We start from the raw sequence: 19,270 nt of genomic DNA, 5'->3' as shown, positions 1-19,270 counted from the left end.
CTTGCCATTTAGATGGGAGAAAACCTTGGCTAATAAGATGATGTTCAGCTGTGTCGCTACAGGTACTGAGGATTTTTTAAAAAGCACCAGGCTCTAATCCATCTTGAATTAATTTTCGTATAAGGAGTAAGGAAAGGATCCAGTAAATCATGCTGCTATAAAGACAAATGCACACGTATGTTTATTGCAGCACTATTCACAATAGCAAAGACTTGGAATCAACCCAAATGTCCATCAGTGACAGACTGGATTAAGAAAATGTGGCACATATACACCATGAAATACTATGCAGCCATAAAAAAGGATGAGTTCGTGTCCTTTGTAGGGACATGGATGCAGCTGGAAACCAACATTGTCAGCAAACTATGGCAAGAACAGAAAACCAAACACCGCATGTTCTCACTCATAGGTGGGAACTGAACAATGAGATCACTTGGACTCGGGAAGGGGAGCATCACACACCGGGGCCTATCACGGGGAGGGGGGAGGGGGGAGGGATTGTATTGGGAGTTATACCTGATGTAAATGACGAGTTGATGGGTGCTGACGAGTTGAAGGGTGCAGCACACCAATATGGCACAAGTATACATATGTAACAAACCTGCACGTTATGCACATGTACCCTAGAACTTAAAGTATAATAATAAAAAAATTTTAATAAAGTTAAAAAAAAAAAAAAAAAGTACCAGGCTCGGGCCGGGCGCTGTGGCTCATGCTTGTAATCCCAGCACTTTGGGAGGCCGAGGCGGGCGGACCGTGAGGTCAGGAGTTCGAGATCAGCCTGACCAACATGGTGAAATCCCGTCTCTACTAAAAATACAAAAATTAGCCGGGCGTGGTGACTCATGCCTGTAACCCCAACTACTCGGAAGGCTGAGGCAGGAGAATCGCTTGAACCCAGGAGGCGGAGGTTGCAATGAGCCGAGATCGGGCCATTGCACTCCAGCCTGGCGACAGAGCGAGACTCCGTCTCCATACAAAACTCCCTCGGAGTGCTCGCGGCCGGGATCGCGCCTAGAGCGGGTGGGCGCAGGGCGGGTGCACGTACAGGACGGGTGCGCGCGCAGGCCGAGGACCCTGCACTCAGGGTCTGCGCTCTGGTCGAGGGCTCGTTCCCTGGGGAGTTTCCTTTCCTGTTCCCTACCCTGAGCGGCTGCCGCTCGCGCCTTTGGTCTGACCCAGGCCGGCCATGGCTTCAGCTTGGAGGAGCTACAGAAAGATCCAGAAGAGGTAAAGTTGTTGTTGGAAAAGGCAAGTAGGAAAACAGTACGTGATGCCCTTCCAGCTGAAAAATCCAAGACTGAGACAGAAATGAACAGGATGCGGCAGAAATCACAGAGGAAAGCAGAACTCCTTGACAGCAAAAAGCCAGCTGTGGTGTTGGCTTCCATTACAGGGGACCTACAGTGACACTCGGTGACTATGCACGGGGTCAGCCAGGTGAGGAGGCCAAGTTCTCGCTGAGAACGTGTAGATGCGCTCGCCAGAGAGGTCGTGTGATCTCTTGGTATAGGATCTAACTGGGCAGGGTTATCCATGAGGGTGAACAATCCATTGACACCTACTTCTGTGGAAGGCAAGTCGGATACAGTTCTTACCTTCTGTAGAAGGAAAGCAGAAAACACGGGTGGGATCACCTGACTCAGGTTGAAAAAGGGTACAGATAAACAGAAAAGGCCCTACGACACTGGAACAGACCATAGGGAGGGGCTGACGAACGTTCTAGAGGAAGTGGATGAGGATGAAGATAAGACTGTGCAGAGAACCATTCACAAAGCCTGGCTGGAATCAGGAGCCAAACGAGCCTAGGGGACAGGTTCTGAGACTTTAAAGTCCTTTTGGGAACTGTGATGTGGAAGTGCTGGTGTTCCCAGTAGGGGAATACTGGTGAGCTACACATAGGCACTTACAGGTAACTTCTTACAGGGGCCTCTTCTTTTTTTTTTTTTTTTTTTTTCTGGGACGGGGTCTCGCTCTGTCGCCCAGGCTGGAGTGCAGTGGCCGGATCTCAGCTAACTGCAAGCTCCGCCTCCCGGGTTCCCGCCATTCTCCTGCCTCAGCCTCCCGAGTAGCTGGGACTACAGGCGCCCGCCACCTCGCCCGGCTAGTTTTTTGTATTTTTTAGTAGAGACGGGGTTTCACCGTGTTAGCCAGGATGGTCTCGTTCTCCTGACCTTGTGATCCGCCCGTCTCGGCCTCCCAAAGTGCTGGGATTACAGGCTTGAGCCACCGCGCCAGGCCACAGGGGCCTCTTCTAAGCAAAGGCAATGCATTCTCCATTTCCTACTGGAAGATTTATTTAAAGAAAATATGCCTATTAAACAAAACAAGCAAACAAGAAGTCCCATGGCACAGATGCTTTCACACCTGGTGGTTGGTTATGTTTTCAACATCGTGTACCAGTCCTTTATCCACATAGATAATTCACTTTTTTTCAAGTATACTCTCAAGAGGTCCACATCATGAAAAACAGGTTAAGAAATGAGATAGGCCAAGTTAGCAGAGCCAGGGACACGGCCACCAGCTCGCTGTGGCCCAGTCGGGGTGCCTGTGCTGCTGCCACAGTGAGTGTGGAGGACCAGGTCAGGAATGGGACAGAGGGGCTGGGCTTTTGCTGCTTCTGGCTGCCTAGCAGGCAGACTCTAACCAGCGGGTTACACGGAGGCACTAAGTGGGTCTGGGCAGTGTGGTGTTCTCAAGAGGCTGGTTTGGTCTAGTCTAACCCATCCGCTCTTCCCAGGAGCTGTTGGTGGAGAAACGTGGCCTGTGTCTCCCACAAAGACTCTTGGGCTCATTCTCTTGCTATCCTCCCACGAGCTCGGCTTGGCTTACACCAGCACCTGCTGGCAAGTGTGTGTGTTAGAAAAAGAGAATGTTTACAAGCTCATCCTGTGGGAGGGAACCCTGGATGCAACGGTGAGACCCGCTGGAGTGCAGCGCACAGGAACAGATGGGCTGGGGGCGCGAGGCTGACTCCATGTGGCCTAAGATGGGCAGGGATCCTGAGGGTTCCATGAGCTGGATGCTCTGTGGCTTTTAGAAACTTCCCTTCCCAAGCTGCCTGAATCTGTAAGGTCATCAAAGGAACCACTTAGCGAAGAAGAGACTTTTCTTCCACCAGTGCAGGAAATGGGACCTAGGCTGGAACTGGTTGTTCCAAAGGGTGGAGGAAGGCAGTCTCTTTCTATTAGAGGAATGTTTTCTCTGAAGTTCTGTAACAAAGGAAACTGATGAGAAAACACAATCCTGGGATGGAAGAGCCTCCTGCAGTCAGAAGCAGGTGCTTGAGAAAGGCAGGAAGTGGGACTCAAGAGGACCCCATGGACTCAGGCACAGAAAGAAGTTCATCACCGGAGGGTGTGTCTCCTTCTCATAGGGGTTGGGGGGGGAGCGCATGAGTGTGTCACGCACGTACTGTGGTGTCTGGTCTGCCTGCCTTTTTACTGGGGAGAGAAAGAAAATATAACACTGGTCAAGCCCGTTTCAGTGACCCCAGACATTGAAATAAAAGAAAATGCCCCTGCTACTGGGTGAAAGTGCAAGATTCTGATCAGTGGTTCCTAGAAGATCCTCAAGGTGACACAGGAGACACCGAGTTGATTCATGTGAAAGGAGGAACCACAGACCATTCACATGAGCTGGAGGATGAAACAACAGGAGACATGGAGACCCTTGGTTCCCAGGACAGCACGGGAATGGTGTCAGGGCTGGGCACTTCTCTACTTTTGGAGGAGTGGAAAAAGGAAACACTAGGTTCTATCCATACCCTCAGGGTTGAAGACGATGGGAAATGACTGGCACAACTGGGAGAAGGCAATGTGACTGGTTGCCTCTATCATCCAAGCTCCCCGCTCTTTCCCGGGACAAGAGCTATCCCATAGCTGTGCCTGCAGTGAGGATGCTGCACCATCACCGGGTGTAGGGGAGAGCCTGGGAGCCAGCCAGAGCTAAGTGGCAAATGGGATGCTGGGATTCCCAACAGTGACCTGGAAGAACACATGGGCAGGTCAGAGGACAAAGAACAAGATGCTTTGCAAGGTGTCTGCATGCTGCCTGAGCGGTGGTTGAAGCTTAAGAAATTCCTATGACTGCCGGGCATGGTGGCGGGTGCGGTGGCTCACACCTGTAATCCCAGCACTTTGGGAGGCTAAGATGGGTGAATCACCTGAAATCAGGTGTTAGAGACCAGCCTGGCCAACATGGCGAAACCCCATCTCTACTAAAAATACAAAAATTAGCTGGGCATGGTGGTGCGTGCCTGTAATCCCTGCTACTCGGGAGGCTAAGGCAGGAGAATTGCTTGAATCTGGGAGGTAGAGGCTGCAGTGAGCTGAGATCATGCCACTGCACTCCAGCCTAGGCGACAAGAGCAAAACTCCATCACACACACACACACACACACACACACACACACACACACACACACACACACAAAATTCCTATGACTTATGGTGAGGTGCCTTCTTGAAGCGATCGCTCAGACAGGAACTCTGAAATGGGTTCAAGAAATGAGCTGGCACTTCAAATGAATGGCTTTCTTGTTCTTCAGCGCGTAAGACAGCTGTTTCTAGGAAGTGTAGGGAAACAAATCCACACAGACTGGCTCCTCTGTGAAGCCTGGGTGAGTAATAAAACTGGTCAGCCGAAGGTTCACTCTACAGATTTCAGTAACAAGGACTCAAATCTCATTCTGTAAAGCGGATGAGCTCACCTGATGAGGGGCAGGGGTGGCCCATCTATAATACTTGTTTTTTTTTTTTTTTTTTTTGAGATGGAGTCTCACGCTGTTGCCCAGGCTGGAGTGCAGTGGCGCGATCTCGGCTCACTGCAAGCTCCGCTTCCTGGGTTCACGCCATTCTCCTGCCTCAGCCTCCTGAGTAGCTGGGACTACAGGCGCCCGCCACCGCGCCCGGCTAATTTTTTTTGTATTTTTAGTAGAGACGGGGTTTCACTGTGGTCTCGATCTCCTGACCTTGTGATCCGCCCGCCTCGGCCTCCCAAAGTGCTGGGATTACAGGTTTGAGCCACCGCGCCTGGCCAATACTTGTTTTCATGGGAGATGAGTAAGTGTAAGTAGCTCAGAGCTCATTACAGGCAAATCTTTACCACACACCAGAGTGAGGAGCTGGGAATAAACCAGGTCTATTCATTAATGTGACCCAGAAATCTTGGATTCTGTTTCAGGATTGGTTTTTTGTCTATGGAATCCAGAAATCATTTCAACCTCTCACTGCTTCCATTTTCTTCTGAAAGAGTGGCAAAAAGTATCCACTTCATAATGGAGTTGAGATTTGGCTGCGGTTAGCATCTTTCATCCTTGGAAAACTGCAACGCAATCTCCACGAGACAGTTATTTCTCTTCTACAGTGAATGTTGGGAGCTAGGTTAGAGCAAAACTGATTCCTTATTCTTTGAAAAACACCAAAAAGGTAATTCTGTAAATGTACACATGTATTATCACAGATATACCTCCCATGCCCCACCTTCCCACCTCCCATAGTCATAGGGAACTTCAGGGCAGAGGAAGGAGGCTCACTAAGCACTCATGAGGAACAACAACAGTTAACAGTCATATGAGCACTTAAGAGTCGAATTGCTTAAAACCTAGGTTTAAGTTTCCTACAAATTAACAAAGATGTTAATATATTTGGCAACTGACCTTTAGGTGCTATGTAGATGCACTTTTAATCGAGTCCTCTTTTAAAAAGCCATGAAAAAGCAAATGTAAACCAGATCATCAAGAAGCCAGCACAATCTCCGACTTCCCCAAATGGGCAACATGATGACCACGGTCTCAGGGGCTCGAGTAGCTGCTGGCAGTTACCAAGAGACCCAGGAAGCAACTGAGGGTGGGGAGGTCATGCCAATGGAGCGAGGTGATTGCTCCTCACGAGGCTCAAGAATTCTGCACACAATTTTTTTGATCTGCAAAATTTTATTAAGCAATAGCTGGACAACTCTTACAACTTCAAATCATCAAGAAAAAAATAAGGAGATTAATCCATCTCAATAATAAAGACAGAAAATAACTTGGACAAACCACATCGTTTTGAATGCAAACCATTAATGCCTTCTAGAATATCTCCTGCACAATCTAATACACAAAATACATAAGAAGAGAGGCAAATAAGGATGAGCTCATTAAAACGCATTTGGGAATCACAACAGATCTTGCTTGTAAAGTAAAACAAAGCAGGATGCTGAATTTAAAAACAAACAAACCAACACTGGAGGAACTGAGGTGCACAAGCAGTGCACGCCACTGCCGAGGTCTGGACATGAACATGCTGGTGGTCTAGTTTGGTCTGGGACCTATGCACCTGCATCGCGCACTTATGGTTAAAAAAAAAAAAAAAAAAAAAGGGAAACAAGAAAATGCCAGTAGTAATAAACTCAGAAATTATGTCCAAATTTACAGTACCAAAATAATGCATTTATAAACAAATGCAAAAACAATACCCCTTTGGTAAATAATACAGTGCCTTTTTCAGTCAAATGCATAACCCATGCTTTTCTACAACACGAAAAAATGTTTATCTACAATAAACAACAAGATCTTAGAACCCTACCCCTCCCCTTAAAAAGAACTGTAAACAGAAAATATAGGTACAAGTTACACAAAAATTGCACAAAGCCAAAGAAAATGGAAACAAAGTAAGCCACAACCCATCAGAGTTTTATCAGCCAGAGGTAAGGAATCACACAAATGCTGAAGAGTTCTGAGTTGTGCTGTTACAGAAATCCCAGGAACTCAAACGACATTTTGGACACATTTTTGTCTCCACTAACTTTGCTTACAACCATTGACTTGGCCAAATGATACAGGCCCACAGCGACACCATGGACTCCTTCTCCACAGTTACTGGGCCAAACTTTCCTTTTCAAGAAGTCTGTTGAATTTGAAGACTGTGTAACATGGCAGAGCACACTCAGGAATTTGAGGTGACCTAGGTATATATTCCTGTGGTTTTGGGGACGAGTAGTGACTTATTTCAGGGCTGTTCTCATGGACACCCAGCTGAGCAGGGCACACACGTGGAGACTCCTCTTACCTAGAATCAGTACTTTTGTGTATTCTATGAGAACACAATTCCAAATGCATTTAGAGGTGTATTTTCTAAAGATATTACTTTAAATGCACTGGTTTATATTCAGTACATAGCTCATTAACACAGGAAAAGAAATATTTCTCTCCACAAAGGCAATGTTGTGAAATACACTTCCCATGAAAAGTGGAATGATGAGGCTGTTTAGTGTTGCGCTCTTAGGCTGTGAGAGCTGTAAGGGAGTTTAGAGGGTTGTCCAAGCTGACCCTTTCATTTCACAGATGGACAAATGGAGGTCTAGCCAGCCCCAGGGACTTGCCCAAGATCACCCTCCAACCTTGTGGCAGAGCAGGCTTGACCCTGGGGTTTCCTGACTTTTTGCTACGAGTACAGGATGAACATAACACATTCTTCCATGTCCTTGTGGGACACTTGACAAGGGAGCAATGACTATGGATAAAAAATATTAGCCTGCAAAATTCTTTGATTTATGCTGCCATTAGAGCTTTGAGATTTTCCGGCTTCTTTGGCCCTAGTTTTTCTCGGGATATACATTCAATGGGTATATTGTACACAAATCTGTGCCTTTGGTTTGATGAGGTTAGAGCTAAAACAAATTTAGAATTGTATTTGTTAATATATCATACTTCCCTCAAGAAGTCATAGATTCTTTATACAGTTAACCTTTTACTGGACTGCTTTTAAATTCAGGGATTCAATGAGGTATCTTGATATTCATAAACTATTAATAAACATAAAATTTTTAGAAATCTCCTGCATAAAGTATAAATTTTCGTCGTATTTAGTCAACAGAGCCTGACTGAATGAAACCGTAGTTGAAAATAAGACCACCACCATTAAGTGAAAAGTCACCCTACTAGGAGCGTACAGCCCGCAGCTTACGCCTGCCTTGGCGCAGGAGGGCAGCCTCTCTTTTCAGGCCTCTGGGAGAGAGGAGTTGAGCAGTGGCTGCTGGGGTCACTCCGGTACAAACTCATGCGTGCCACACATCTGAGACAGAAGCCTGTGCCTCCATCGGGGAAAAATGCCTTTTGGGGAGTGAGCTAGGAATTTAGAAGCTTAGTTAATTATTTGCTTAAAAAATCCATTTTTTTCTTCTCACATATATTTGTAACTTTCATTTCAAGGATTTTCCCCTATATTTGCTCTTATTAAACAGGTTCCAAACAGGCTTTTTCAGGGTCTTTATATCTCAAAAGCAATTAGAACACAGAAAGTGAAGCTTATTACCTAGTAATTCTTTCCTTGGCTACTCTCATTCTAATAGGCCTCCCCTTTTTATTTCAGATCACCTTTTATTTTCAGATAAAAATAAAATTTTCAAAAGAAGAGAGAATAGTATTTGAGTGTTATCTCAAAAAAAGTCTCCTTTGTATAGAATCAATAACACAAAATTTAAAAAAAGATTTTTAAATGATTAAAATGAATTTTTTCTCAATTAGAAAAGTTAAATTGCCCAGCAAAAAACCTTCTATCGGCCAGGCGTGGAGACTCACGCCTGTAATCCCAGCACTTTGGGAGGCCGAGACGGGCAGATCACCTGAGGTCAGGAGTTCAAGACCAGCCTGGCCAACATGGCGAAACCCCATTTCTATTAAAAATACAAAAAAATTAACCAAGGGTGGTGGTGGGTGCCTGTAATCCCAGCTGCTTGGGAGGCTGAGGCAAAATAACCACTTGAACCCTGGAGTCAGAGGCTGCAGTGAGCCGAGATTGTGCCACTATATTCCAGTTGGGTGACAAGAGTGGGACTCCGTCTCAAAAAAAAAAAAAAAAAAAAAAAAAACCTTCTGTCATATCCTATTTCTTGCAGCAAAATATACTGCAACCAAGTAAGTCATTACAAAGATACTGTTTTTCTAAATAAATAAAATGGGCATAACTCACCAAAACATAACACAAAATAATTCCTAAGAACACTATGAAAAAGCAAGATAAATAATTATCTCTTAGACAATAAAACAGGGGAATTGCATTTAAATTATCTGACAGGCTATAACCATTATTGCACAACTAATAAGCACTGAAACACCATATCAAGCTACAGAAACTCATATAAAAGAATTAATTCTGATAACATTGCTAAATTCTTTCTGGAAGAATGCACCCACTAAAAATATCAGGCCCAATACTTTAAATATAAATGAGAAACCCTGGTATTACATGGGAGATGTCCTTTGCCATATCAGAAAACCTCGTCAGTATTTCTTTGGGGTTTGGAGAGAATCAGGAGTGATGTCATGTCATCTTGTTCTGGGAAAAAAATGGGTCGGTTTCTTTTGTAACTTTTAACTAAAACAGGGGATTAAAAAAACTTTTAAATTTGAAAATACTTTTCTGTAGCATCTTCTACTTGTCTGCTTCCAAATAAAATCCAAATTTGGAACCCAACGCCAGCAGATAGTTCCTGTGCAGGCTCCTGCACAGCAGGCCCAGGAGAGGGGCCTGATCCTAAACAACATCACAGGTAAGAATAACTGAAAAAACAAAAACAAAAACAAACAACAACAAAAATCACTGGGTTTTATCCTCAGGGCTTGAACACTGCCCACAGGTTCTCATGAGGAGGAGGAAGTGGGAAGAGATATTCTAGGTAGTTTTTTTTTTTAATACAATTAACAAAGTGTGATCAACCAACTACCTAGGTATAATTTTAACAACGTTTTCTCAGTGGTTTAGCTCCTTAGTAAACAGTCTGTACAGTTAATAAACAACTTTTTTTCTTAAAGAAGATCATGAAAATTTTGTCAAAGATTTGACCATAGTCATGTATTTTAATACCCTGGTGAACACTTAACATTTTTTTGGTAACATTTATAATTTCATAGAAAGCATTTGTAGTCAACTGAATTTTAATGTAGCCAAGAGGAGAAAAGGAGTGGTTTTAAATCAAGCCTCATCCACACTTTTAGAATGGGAAGGCATAGAACAGGATATCTCACGGGAAAGATCACGTTTACAGTAATGTGTTCCAGATTAAAAAGTAAAAGGGCAGAGAGAGTAGAGGCTGTTTCTCAGCATGTGGGGATCTAGTGACTGCTACCACATTATTTGAGAAAACTGCTACCACTACCACAGGCCAGGATCTTTCCATTGTCTCTCACCTTCTCCCAGAACCAGGCATACTGAATGATCATCACTGATCCTACGGAACTTTGACATACGATGAAACTAGTGGAGGCTTTCAATGTAAACATCGTCAGCACAGGAGTGTAGCCCTCGTACTGCTGCTACAAGTCACACGTTGAGTCACACCGCTGTCTGCAGAGTAATGTGAACCCGTGTATATGTGCAGTTTCTTCTTCTCCCTTCGTCCCTTCCCCAACATCCTCAATGAGCAAATCACATTTCTACCTGGCGAGAACACCCCGAAAAGATCCTACTTTGTTGGTCCAACACAGTGTGTCTGCCCAAATGCCCGATTTTAATTAAGTCACCTTTTGGGGAGTAACATAATTGGTGTAAATCAAATGCTGTCCCCACCCCGTTCCCCAAGAACCTGTATCTTCAGAATTTTGTAAAAGCTTTTTGCTTTTACACTAGTGGTGATGTTGGAGGAGAATGCATGAGAATGCATCCTCCCTATGTGTGAAAGAATAGCAGGCTCTAAGGCAGTCTGTCTTCATTCTGAAGGGCCCAGTAGAGCATTACCACAGCCAAGCTACGTTTCCGGAAAGAACAGCAGGTGCCTAGCACTCTTTGCTTCCAAATGCCACTGAAATGAAAGAAGAAAAGAAGAACAGACAATAAAAGGTAATAAAGCCCAACCAAATAAATGATGACCACAGGTCAGCGCCCTCTCCTGGGCCTGCTGGGCTTTTCCAGTTTCGCTGTTGGCTTCTGGTCCTCCCAGGTATCCGGCCCCTTCAGGGCTCCTCTGGCATCTCCGAAGACCTCTTCCAAAGGCTCTCTGCATCTCTCTCCTCCCCACACCAGTCTCTTCATTTGAGGCGCTGAGTCACGTTGGCCAGGGCAACTGCAAAGGCCTGCACGGCTGAGAATGGGTACTGGAAGTCTAGAATATACGCATTGCCATCAATCCGTCCAAATTGCATCACCTGGAGGAGGGCAGGGGAAGCAAAGACATTACAGAACAAGGCAAAAAGGCGGGGAGTGACAGCTTATGCCTGTAATCCCAGCATTTTGGGAGGCTGAGGCGAGCGGATCATGAGGTCAGGAGATTGAGACTATCCTGGCTAACACAGTGAAACCCCGTCTCTATTGAAAATACAAAAAATTGGCCGGCACCTGTACTCCCAGCTACTCGGGAGGTTGAGGCAGGAGAATGGCATAAACCTGAGAGGCAAAGCTTGCAGTGAGCTGAGATCGCACCACTGCACTCCAGCCTGGGCGACAGAGGAGACTCTGTCTCAAAAAAAAAAAACAAATAAAAAAACACAAACAAACAAACAAAAAAAACAAGGAGAGCAGGGCGACAAGCTGGGTCTGCATGGCTCCTGATGGAAGCAGACAGCACTGTCTATGAGATGCTTTTGCTAACAAAAGTGACTCTGAATCTGGTGAAGCTTCTATATCTAACTCCAAGTTTGTAGGAAACAAGGGGACTGAGGAACATGTTAACACAATGGAGACAATAAGCAAGGTTTGGAAATGTGGGGACAATGGCCTCCAGCTCCATCCATGAAAAGTTACCTGGGGGCACAACGTCCAATGTTTGGGTGATGGGCACACTAGAAGCCCACCCCCCATTACGCATGTAATGCCCATGTAATAAGCACATGTACCCTTGAATCTAAAAGAAAAAAGAAAAAAAAAAGAATGGGGGGAATGCTATAGACCAAATGAAGTGGTTTCTTCACGTAGGAAGTAGAAAGGAGAAAGAAAAGCAGAAAGAAGCACCAACAGGCCAGAGGCTCCAGAAGAGAAGCAGCATTGCCACTGTCCAACGCCGCTGCCTCAGGGAAGGACTTGGTGGCCACCTCCTCACCAGTTCCTGTGCCCACATCCCATCAGACAGTGGCACCACGCCCTAGCACATGGGCTGCACTCATTGCCTCTGGTACTCAACCTGTGTGCTCCACAGCGGCGGGATCTCTGTCTGTCTTCCTCACTGCCCTGATTCTAGTACTATAGCAGGGGTTGACAAACTTTCTGTGAGGGGCTGATAATAAATATTTTAGGCTTTGTGGGTTATACGGTTTTTACCACAACTCCTCAACTCTGCTGTTGTCTGGCCAAAAACAGCCAGGGACGACACTCAGGTGAATGAGTGTGGCTGTGCTCCAATAAAACTTTGTTCCAAAAAGAGGCAGCTGGCCAGAATGGCCCAAAGGCCAGTTTGCCAACCCCTGGGCTTAGAGGATTGCCAGGCACACAGCAGATTCTCAATAACATTTATTGAATGAATTAACAAAAATGTGAATTTAAGTAGAGAGGGGAAGGGACTTTGCAGGATGGTGAAGGGGGACATTGGCAGCAGGACAGAGCAACCCTTAAAGGCTGGAGCAGGGAAGAACTAGGACCCAATGTGTTCAGCTGCACCATGAGGTTACATCTGGTTCGAGAACTGGGTATTGACTTCCATATACAGAGAAATAGGCAAACGAGCAAACAGACAGAAAACAGGAAGTTGGTATGTCTAGGGAAAGAATACAAAAAAGGAAATGTAACTAAGCTCTAATACATGGCTCAGCTGTGGGTCCTATTGACTAGCATAACAAGGTAACCAGTGACCACTGATTTAATGGGGAAGGAAAAACTGTGTGCATATGTGTGTGTGTTTGTGTGCACAGCGTGAGCAAAACTAACCCTTACGTTCCTTAGGAAGTCACCATCTGATGCCAAAACCAGAAAAGTCAATGAATAGAAGTAGAAACATATTCTTTACAAATATGAGTGCAGGCCAGGTGTGTTGGCTCACGCCTGTAATCCCAACATTTTGAGAGGCTGAGGCAGGAGGATCACTTGGATCCCAGGAGTTTGAGACCAGCCTGGACTGAACATAGTGAGACTCCCATTTCTTTAAAAAAAAAAAAAAAAAAAAAAAAAAAAATTAAGGTCGGGCGTGGTGGCTCACGCTTGTAATCCTAGCACTTTGGGAGGCCAAGGCGGGCGGATCACGAGGTCAGGAGATAGGGACCATTCTGGCTAACACGGTGAAATCCCGTCTCTACTAAAAATACAGAAAATTAGCCGGGTGTAGTGGCTCGTGCCTGTAGTCCCAGCTACTCGGGAGGCTGAGGCGGGAGAATGGCGTGAACCCAGAAGGCAGAGCTTGCAGGGAGCCAAGATCGCGCCACTGTACTCCAGCCTGGGTGACAGAGCGAGACTCTGCCTCAAAAAGAAAAAAAAATACAAGACGGCAGTGGGCAGACTAAAAATCATAACCCCGTGAGCTCCACCTAAGAGGTATTTGTTGTTTTCCACATTTCCCATTTGGCCTTTTGAAAAATGCTCCTTGAAGGCCGAGGCCCTGATGCCCTCGCCTTCTGGGTCCACAGCGCCACCCAGTCTGTGGTCTTACCTGCCGCCCCTCTAACTCGATCTGGAAGTTCTTGGCAGACTCCTGGGTCACCCGCCCCCCGAAGTCCAGCTGGTAGACCTGGGTGGCCTCATTCCACAGCGGCTGCTTGTTGGCCATCACGTACACAAAGCCTTGGCTACCCAGCCGCCCGTCCTCCTTCTCACTGGCCCGCCGGCACTTGGCCTCCTCCAGCTCGCCAGCAGCCCGTGGGGTGCGCTTGCTCTTCCAGCCCTTTCTGCTGCCCTGGCTCTGGTTCATGAGCTCATCCCCGCTGATGAACAGCTCAGGCTCACTCTCGGAGCTGTCCTGGAACTCGTTTGTCTTATTCAACTTCTTTGACTTCAGTTGGTCTTTCTGACTCTTCACTTTCTTCTTCTCTCTCCCCAAGTGTGGGCTGGAGATAAGGGAATTAAAGTCACTCAAAGTCCTAGCCTCCTTCTTCACTTTGCCCTCAGTGATGGCCTGAACGCTGCCTTCTTCTGCTCGGCTGTCCAGGCGCTTCCGGTTCTTCTTTCCAAATTTTTCTGTCCGCTGGGGGACTGGGCTTTCGGTCAGGGAGAGGACTTCCTGGAAGCTGTCGGCAGTTTCTACCATCACCTCTGTGCCCATGTGGCTTTGGAGTTCGGCAGGTGGTGGGGACACAAGGGGCTTCTCCACCACCAAGTGTGGCTTTGATGGGAGAGTGCCCTGGGGGTTCTGCACGGGCGGGCAGGCGCTGTAGGAACTCCATGGGTGCAAGGCGACAGGTGGCAGCTGTAAACTAGAGCATGTGCTGCTTCCTGGGTACATGGGGGGCAGGGTGCAATAGGAGAGGCTAGGCGGGTACACTGGCTGAAGGACCACAGCAGGCTCCTGTTGTGCAAACTGTGTCGGGGACAGGGTATCTTTGGGAGAGCAGGGAGCCTGCACTCCAGGCAAAGGGGGGTTGTTATAGCTTCCGGGATATGGCACTCCCATCCCATAGCCTGTTTGGAAAGTGGCAGTGGGGCTGGCAGGAGACTTGGGGGAGATGAAGGGCAGTCGGGACACATCCAGGTGCTGGCCCTGACTCAGCATCAGAGGGGACAGTTTTAAGGGGTTGGGCCCTGAAGTCTGTGCTGTCCTTTCTTGAGGAACCCAAACGTCCTCACCCAGCATGGGGTCCCACTGGTAAGGGGGTGGCCGTTTCAGGGTGACAGCAGCTTCAGGCAGGGAAGGGTGCCTCAGGGGCTTCTCAAGCTGACAGTGCTGGGACAGGGCCTCGTCCTCTGTGAAGGCGGAGTTGACGTAGTCGGTGCGGTCACGGGCGCTGTCGGGTGGGCTCAGGAGGCTGTAGGAGGACTGGGAGGCCAATGGGGAGGTGCTGGCAGTATGGGCCAGGGAGGCTCCAGGCTGCGAGCTGGGCCCCGTGCCACTGCACTGACTGCAGGTGTACAGAGCAGGTGGGGGCCGCGCTGGGAGCTGTGTCACCAGCCCCCCAGGCCCGCCCTTGGGCTTGGCCAGGGGCTGCAGGGGGGCCCGCGGGCTGTCGGCCAGCTGGGCCATCTTGAGCGCAGCCTCACGGTTGTTCCTCCGCAGGGTAGCGTGGATGAGGCTATTGTCGGACCTCTGGGCAGCCCCCCGCCCCTGGGCCAGTTGGCTGGCAATTTCGGGATACGGGGGTGGGTCCCCGGTGGGGATGGAGTAGCGAGGGACGGTCAGGCGGTTCAGGGTGGCACTGCTGCAGGGCTGGGGGACTTTCTTCTCAGTGGCTGTGAGCCTCAAGGTGGCGGAGCTACCCGGGCCGGGGAGGGTGTAGGTGTTCTGGGAGCACAGCATCCGGGTGCGGGGCCGGCACACCTCCTCCACGTTGCCACTGCTGTCGAAGGTGGTGATCCTCTCATAGCCCAGGGGGGTCTGGTAGTGCACTGACGTGGGGTAGAGGGAGAAGTCGCCCTTCTTCAGGCACACATCCACTGGGGGCTGTGGGGGCGGCAGAGGGGGCGGGGGTGCTGCTGTGGTGGGGGCGGCGGGGATGGTTCCTGGGTATGGGGGTGGAGGGTTCATCTTTGTCACCTGGACCTCCTGGGGGGCACTGAAGACCACTGCGTCCCCCTCAGCTGCCAGCTGCGGTGTTGGCCGCAGGGCCTTGGCTGACTTTTGCAGGTGTTCGTGGTCTCGGTCTCCATGGCCCACCGTGGACAGCTGCATGAGCCCCTGCGGCGGGGGAGGCAGGGACAGTGGAGGGGGGTTCTGAATGATGCGGCCCATTTCCACGCTTCCGAAAATCACCTGTCCAGGATTGGAGTACCGGTTGGAGACTGGGTACTGGGTGGCACTGTCACCTGCATGTTCTGCTGCTCCTACAGCTGTCGTCTGGTTGGTCAGGACATCTAGCTGCACATTCTGATTGGCCAGCAGGGACTGCACCAGCCCTATGCTCTGCGTGGGGGACATAGCCTGAGCCGAGCTGTGGATCGGTGCAATAGGGATGTTCACCGTACAAGGTGGGCTGTTCTCAGGGACACCAGATGCTCCCGTCACTGGAAGAAAATTAGAAAAAGGAACTGCTTACAAAAACAGTGCCATTAAACCGGATCAGGATAAGTAATACATCTGGACTCATCCATTCTCCTTCTGTAAACAAAACGCAATTGCCAGAGACAGAGACGTGTCTGCTTGGGGAAAGCTGGCCTGCTCACACAAGTGAGATGGGTTCTTGAGGGCAGCCTGCTGCTTGTCTGTTAGCTAAGGGTACTGTTATAACTTTTCAACTAGCTCACTTTTGAACCTTCTAAACTTGGCACCAGTGCCTCAATGGCACCATCACAGATAATTAAATGTCTGAAGAAGCTTTTTACTGGTGATATTCATAAAACACCCATCCTTTTATGCAGGAAGAGGGCAATGGTACAGGAAAAACCTCCACTGAGGACTCGCAGTGCCTAGGCCTCTGAATTAGGTCTATTCATGCTTATGGGATGGATAGTGTGGCAAGTGTCACGCAAGAGATGTGTATAAGAAATGTATGCATATTAGATTTCTGTAAATAGAACCATGTAAAACGTAGTAGAAAAAACAATGAAAAGAATCTTCTAGTGAATCTGAGTATCACATCATGATGGATCATTTCCTAATTTTTTTTTTTTTTTTTTTTTAGAGAGTCTTGCTCTGTCGCCCAGACATGCAGTGGCATGATTTCGGCTCACTGCAACCTCCGCCTCCTGGGTTCAAGTGATTCTCCTGCCTCAGCCTCCCCAGAAGTTGGGACTACAGACGTACACCACCACGCCCAGCTAATTTTTGTATTTTTAGTAGAGATGGGGTTTTGCCTTGTTGGCCAGGCTGGTCCCCAACTCCTGACCTCCGGTGATCCACCCACCTCGCCTCCCAAAGGGCTGGGACTACAGGTGTGAGCCATCATGCCTGACCTTTATCTGCTTTTTAGCATTTCAAACAGTATGTAAGGTAGAACCACGCTGAATTAAACCCTATAAATATATCCTATTTGTACACAGTGAGAGTTTAACAGAGCGCGCGTTTGAACAGTGATCTAGAGACAGGTGCTCAGAGCTGCTGTCTGCACGGCCCTGTTTAAAGTGCACACTGAGCACTCTGCAACTGGCTCCTCTAGGCCCACTGTGCCACCCTGTGGCATTTCCCTTAGAGAAAACTGCCACTGATCCAGAAATCTGAGGCATGGTGTAAGTACTATGTGGCAGCTAGTCTATGATTAGGAAATGTGACACTGGCTGACTTTTCATCAAAAGAACTACAGAATCAAGCCAGCCAGTTTATCAGAAGCTAAGCTGGCCCTTCCTTGGGGGTCTCCTAGTGAGACATAACTCTCCCCTGGCCGCACAAATTTGGGTCTGTCTCACGTTTCCTGTCATTCCTGTTCAGATGCCCTTCGAGAAGCTCTCCTGTCTGTATGAAACACTGATGGCAGGCATCTTCCCCTTTAAGGAAGAAGAGCCTCTTCGCTGAGTCACCATCATTAAATGTAATCCCTGAGACAATATGTTCCCTCCTCTCATTGGGAACCACAGACAATAAGGACAACAGCAGCAACAGCCGAACCTTGGAGAGGGCTGTATTCGTGCATTTTGGGAGAACAGGGAAAGCGTTAAGGGGAAAGTTTAAAAGATACTTCTAATTCCAAGATTCTCAAGTAGAAGGGGATGCACTAGAAAGCTCAGGTATGGGAGGCTTCACCAAACTACAGGTATTTATGTGGTTGTAAGCTTGGCCTATTAGGACCACATAAGCCTAGGAGATTTGCTCACCCATGCAGGAGAGGTCACCATCAGAGAAGCAAGATGGCTATTGTTGGAAAGTGCAGTAGAAATCATTTTTTTCAGGTAAAAAGACTGGGCTGAGAGAAGGTAAACAATTCCCTCAAGTTCAGAGCCCGACTGAGGAGCAGGGCCCGAGCTGGAATGGGTGGCCCTCTATGTCCACTGTGAGAACCAGTCCCTCGGGTCACAGACATCCAGATACTGGAGAAGTCACGGTCCATGTCCAGGTTCCTCTAGCTCAAAAAATGAAGACTTCCAGAGCCCTGCTTAGTTGGAAGTAGAGGAGTCTGTGTATCTATAAAATCTCAGGTGGTCTTTTACTTAGAAAAGCAAGTTATTTTCAAGTACCCTCTAGGAACTGAAATAGTTACACACACTAACTGGCCAGACTAACTGGAAGTCACTGTAATCCATTAATCAAAATAGGATCCTTTAAGAATCCCCCCGCCAGGAAACACATTAACTTAAAATGCTATATATATTGATATTTACCATCTGAAAACTGGAATTTAAAAATCGTATACCAGATTTTATCTTGAACTCAGGCCAGGGTCCTGTGCACGGAGACATGTGGTTGCAGTGGAGGAGATGTGGTTACAGGTAAAGGCTTTTGTGTCCTGGACACAGGGCAGATTTGAGAAACTAGACTCTGTGGGCACCACGGGAATGCTGGAATGAGACAGTATCTCAGCAGGGATTGAAAGGATGAAGGCTGGCCTTGATCAATGAGACTGGGTCTCAGTTCTGATTTTATTTAGTTCCAATCTGTCCCACAAACTTACCTGAATCCAGACACATGACTAAGAGGATAGCTGTGAGGATAAAGCCAGATGGTAGAGCTGTGCTCCACAAATACAAGGCACCACTGCCACTGTAACCATCTGTGCTCCAGCAGCCCCGCTCCTGCCAACACTGGTGCCAACCTGTGACTTTTTCCCCTGGGACACGCCATCATATCTACCAACCTTACTGAGGCAGGAATACCTTTTCTGAACCTAGGGAGCAGACTGAAACCTCAACAACTTGCCACTCTGTTCCCTTTGCACGATCCACTGACAGAGGGACCGTGACAAACAAGTTGATGTATGTGAACACACCTGGTAAATCATCTTCATCTTCACTGAAAACATTTGGGTTGAAGACAGGTAAATTAATATAGTCCATGGAAATTTTCCGAACTTCTGGGAGATAAATGGTCATTTGCCGCGGTTGGAGATGCAGGAGGCTGGTTTTATAGATTACTGGTGGGGAAAAAGAAGGGCACAGTTAACAGAGACACACCAGAGTAGAGCCAAAGTGTCAAGAGAGTCACGGGAAGAAGAGCACACTGCAGTTTCCCTGCCATCAGAAGACAGATCTGTGTAGGCAGGGTCCAGAGGCCGAGAGGAGCTCTTCATTTCTCCCTAGTACTCAGTACGACCATACTAGCCACGGTTCTGGATTCAGTAACAGCAGATTCCTGG

The 19,270-nt window shown here is 47.7% G+C and overlaps 1 protein-coding gene across 1 annotated transcript in view; it reads right to left on the bottom strand.

Moving 5' to 3' along the window:
• Positions 1–5,915: 5,915 nt before the first annotated feature.
• Positions 5,916–19,270, bottom strand: part of TULP4 (TUB like protein 4) — a 289,361-nt gene continuing 276,006 nt past the window's right edge. Inside the window, exons 13-15 of the mRNA XM_015137047.3 lie at positions 18,905–19,048; positions 13,552–16,052; positions 5,916–11,125 (exon numbers count right to left, since the gene is read on the bottom strand). Coding sequence (XP_014992533.2) covers positions 11,009–11,125; positions 13,552–16,052; positions 18,905–19,048 — 2,762 coding nt within the window. The 3' untranslated portion in view covers positions 5,916–11,008. The remainder of the gene's footprint in view (positions 11,126–13,551; positions 16,053–18,904; positions 19,049–19,270) is intronic.

The sequence above is a fragment of the Macaca mulatta genome, chromosome 4 (genome assembly GCF_049350105.2).
Source record: "Macaca mulatta isolate MMU2019108-1 chromosome 4, T2T-MMU8v2.0, whole genome shotgun sequence".
Lineage (NCBI taxonomy): Eukaryota > Metazoa > Chordata > Mammalia > Primates > Cercopithecidae > Macaca > Macaca mulatta.
This window is presented reverse-complemented; position numbering and strand designations above follow the sequence as displayed.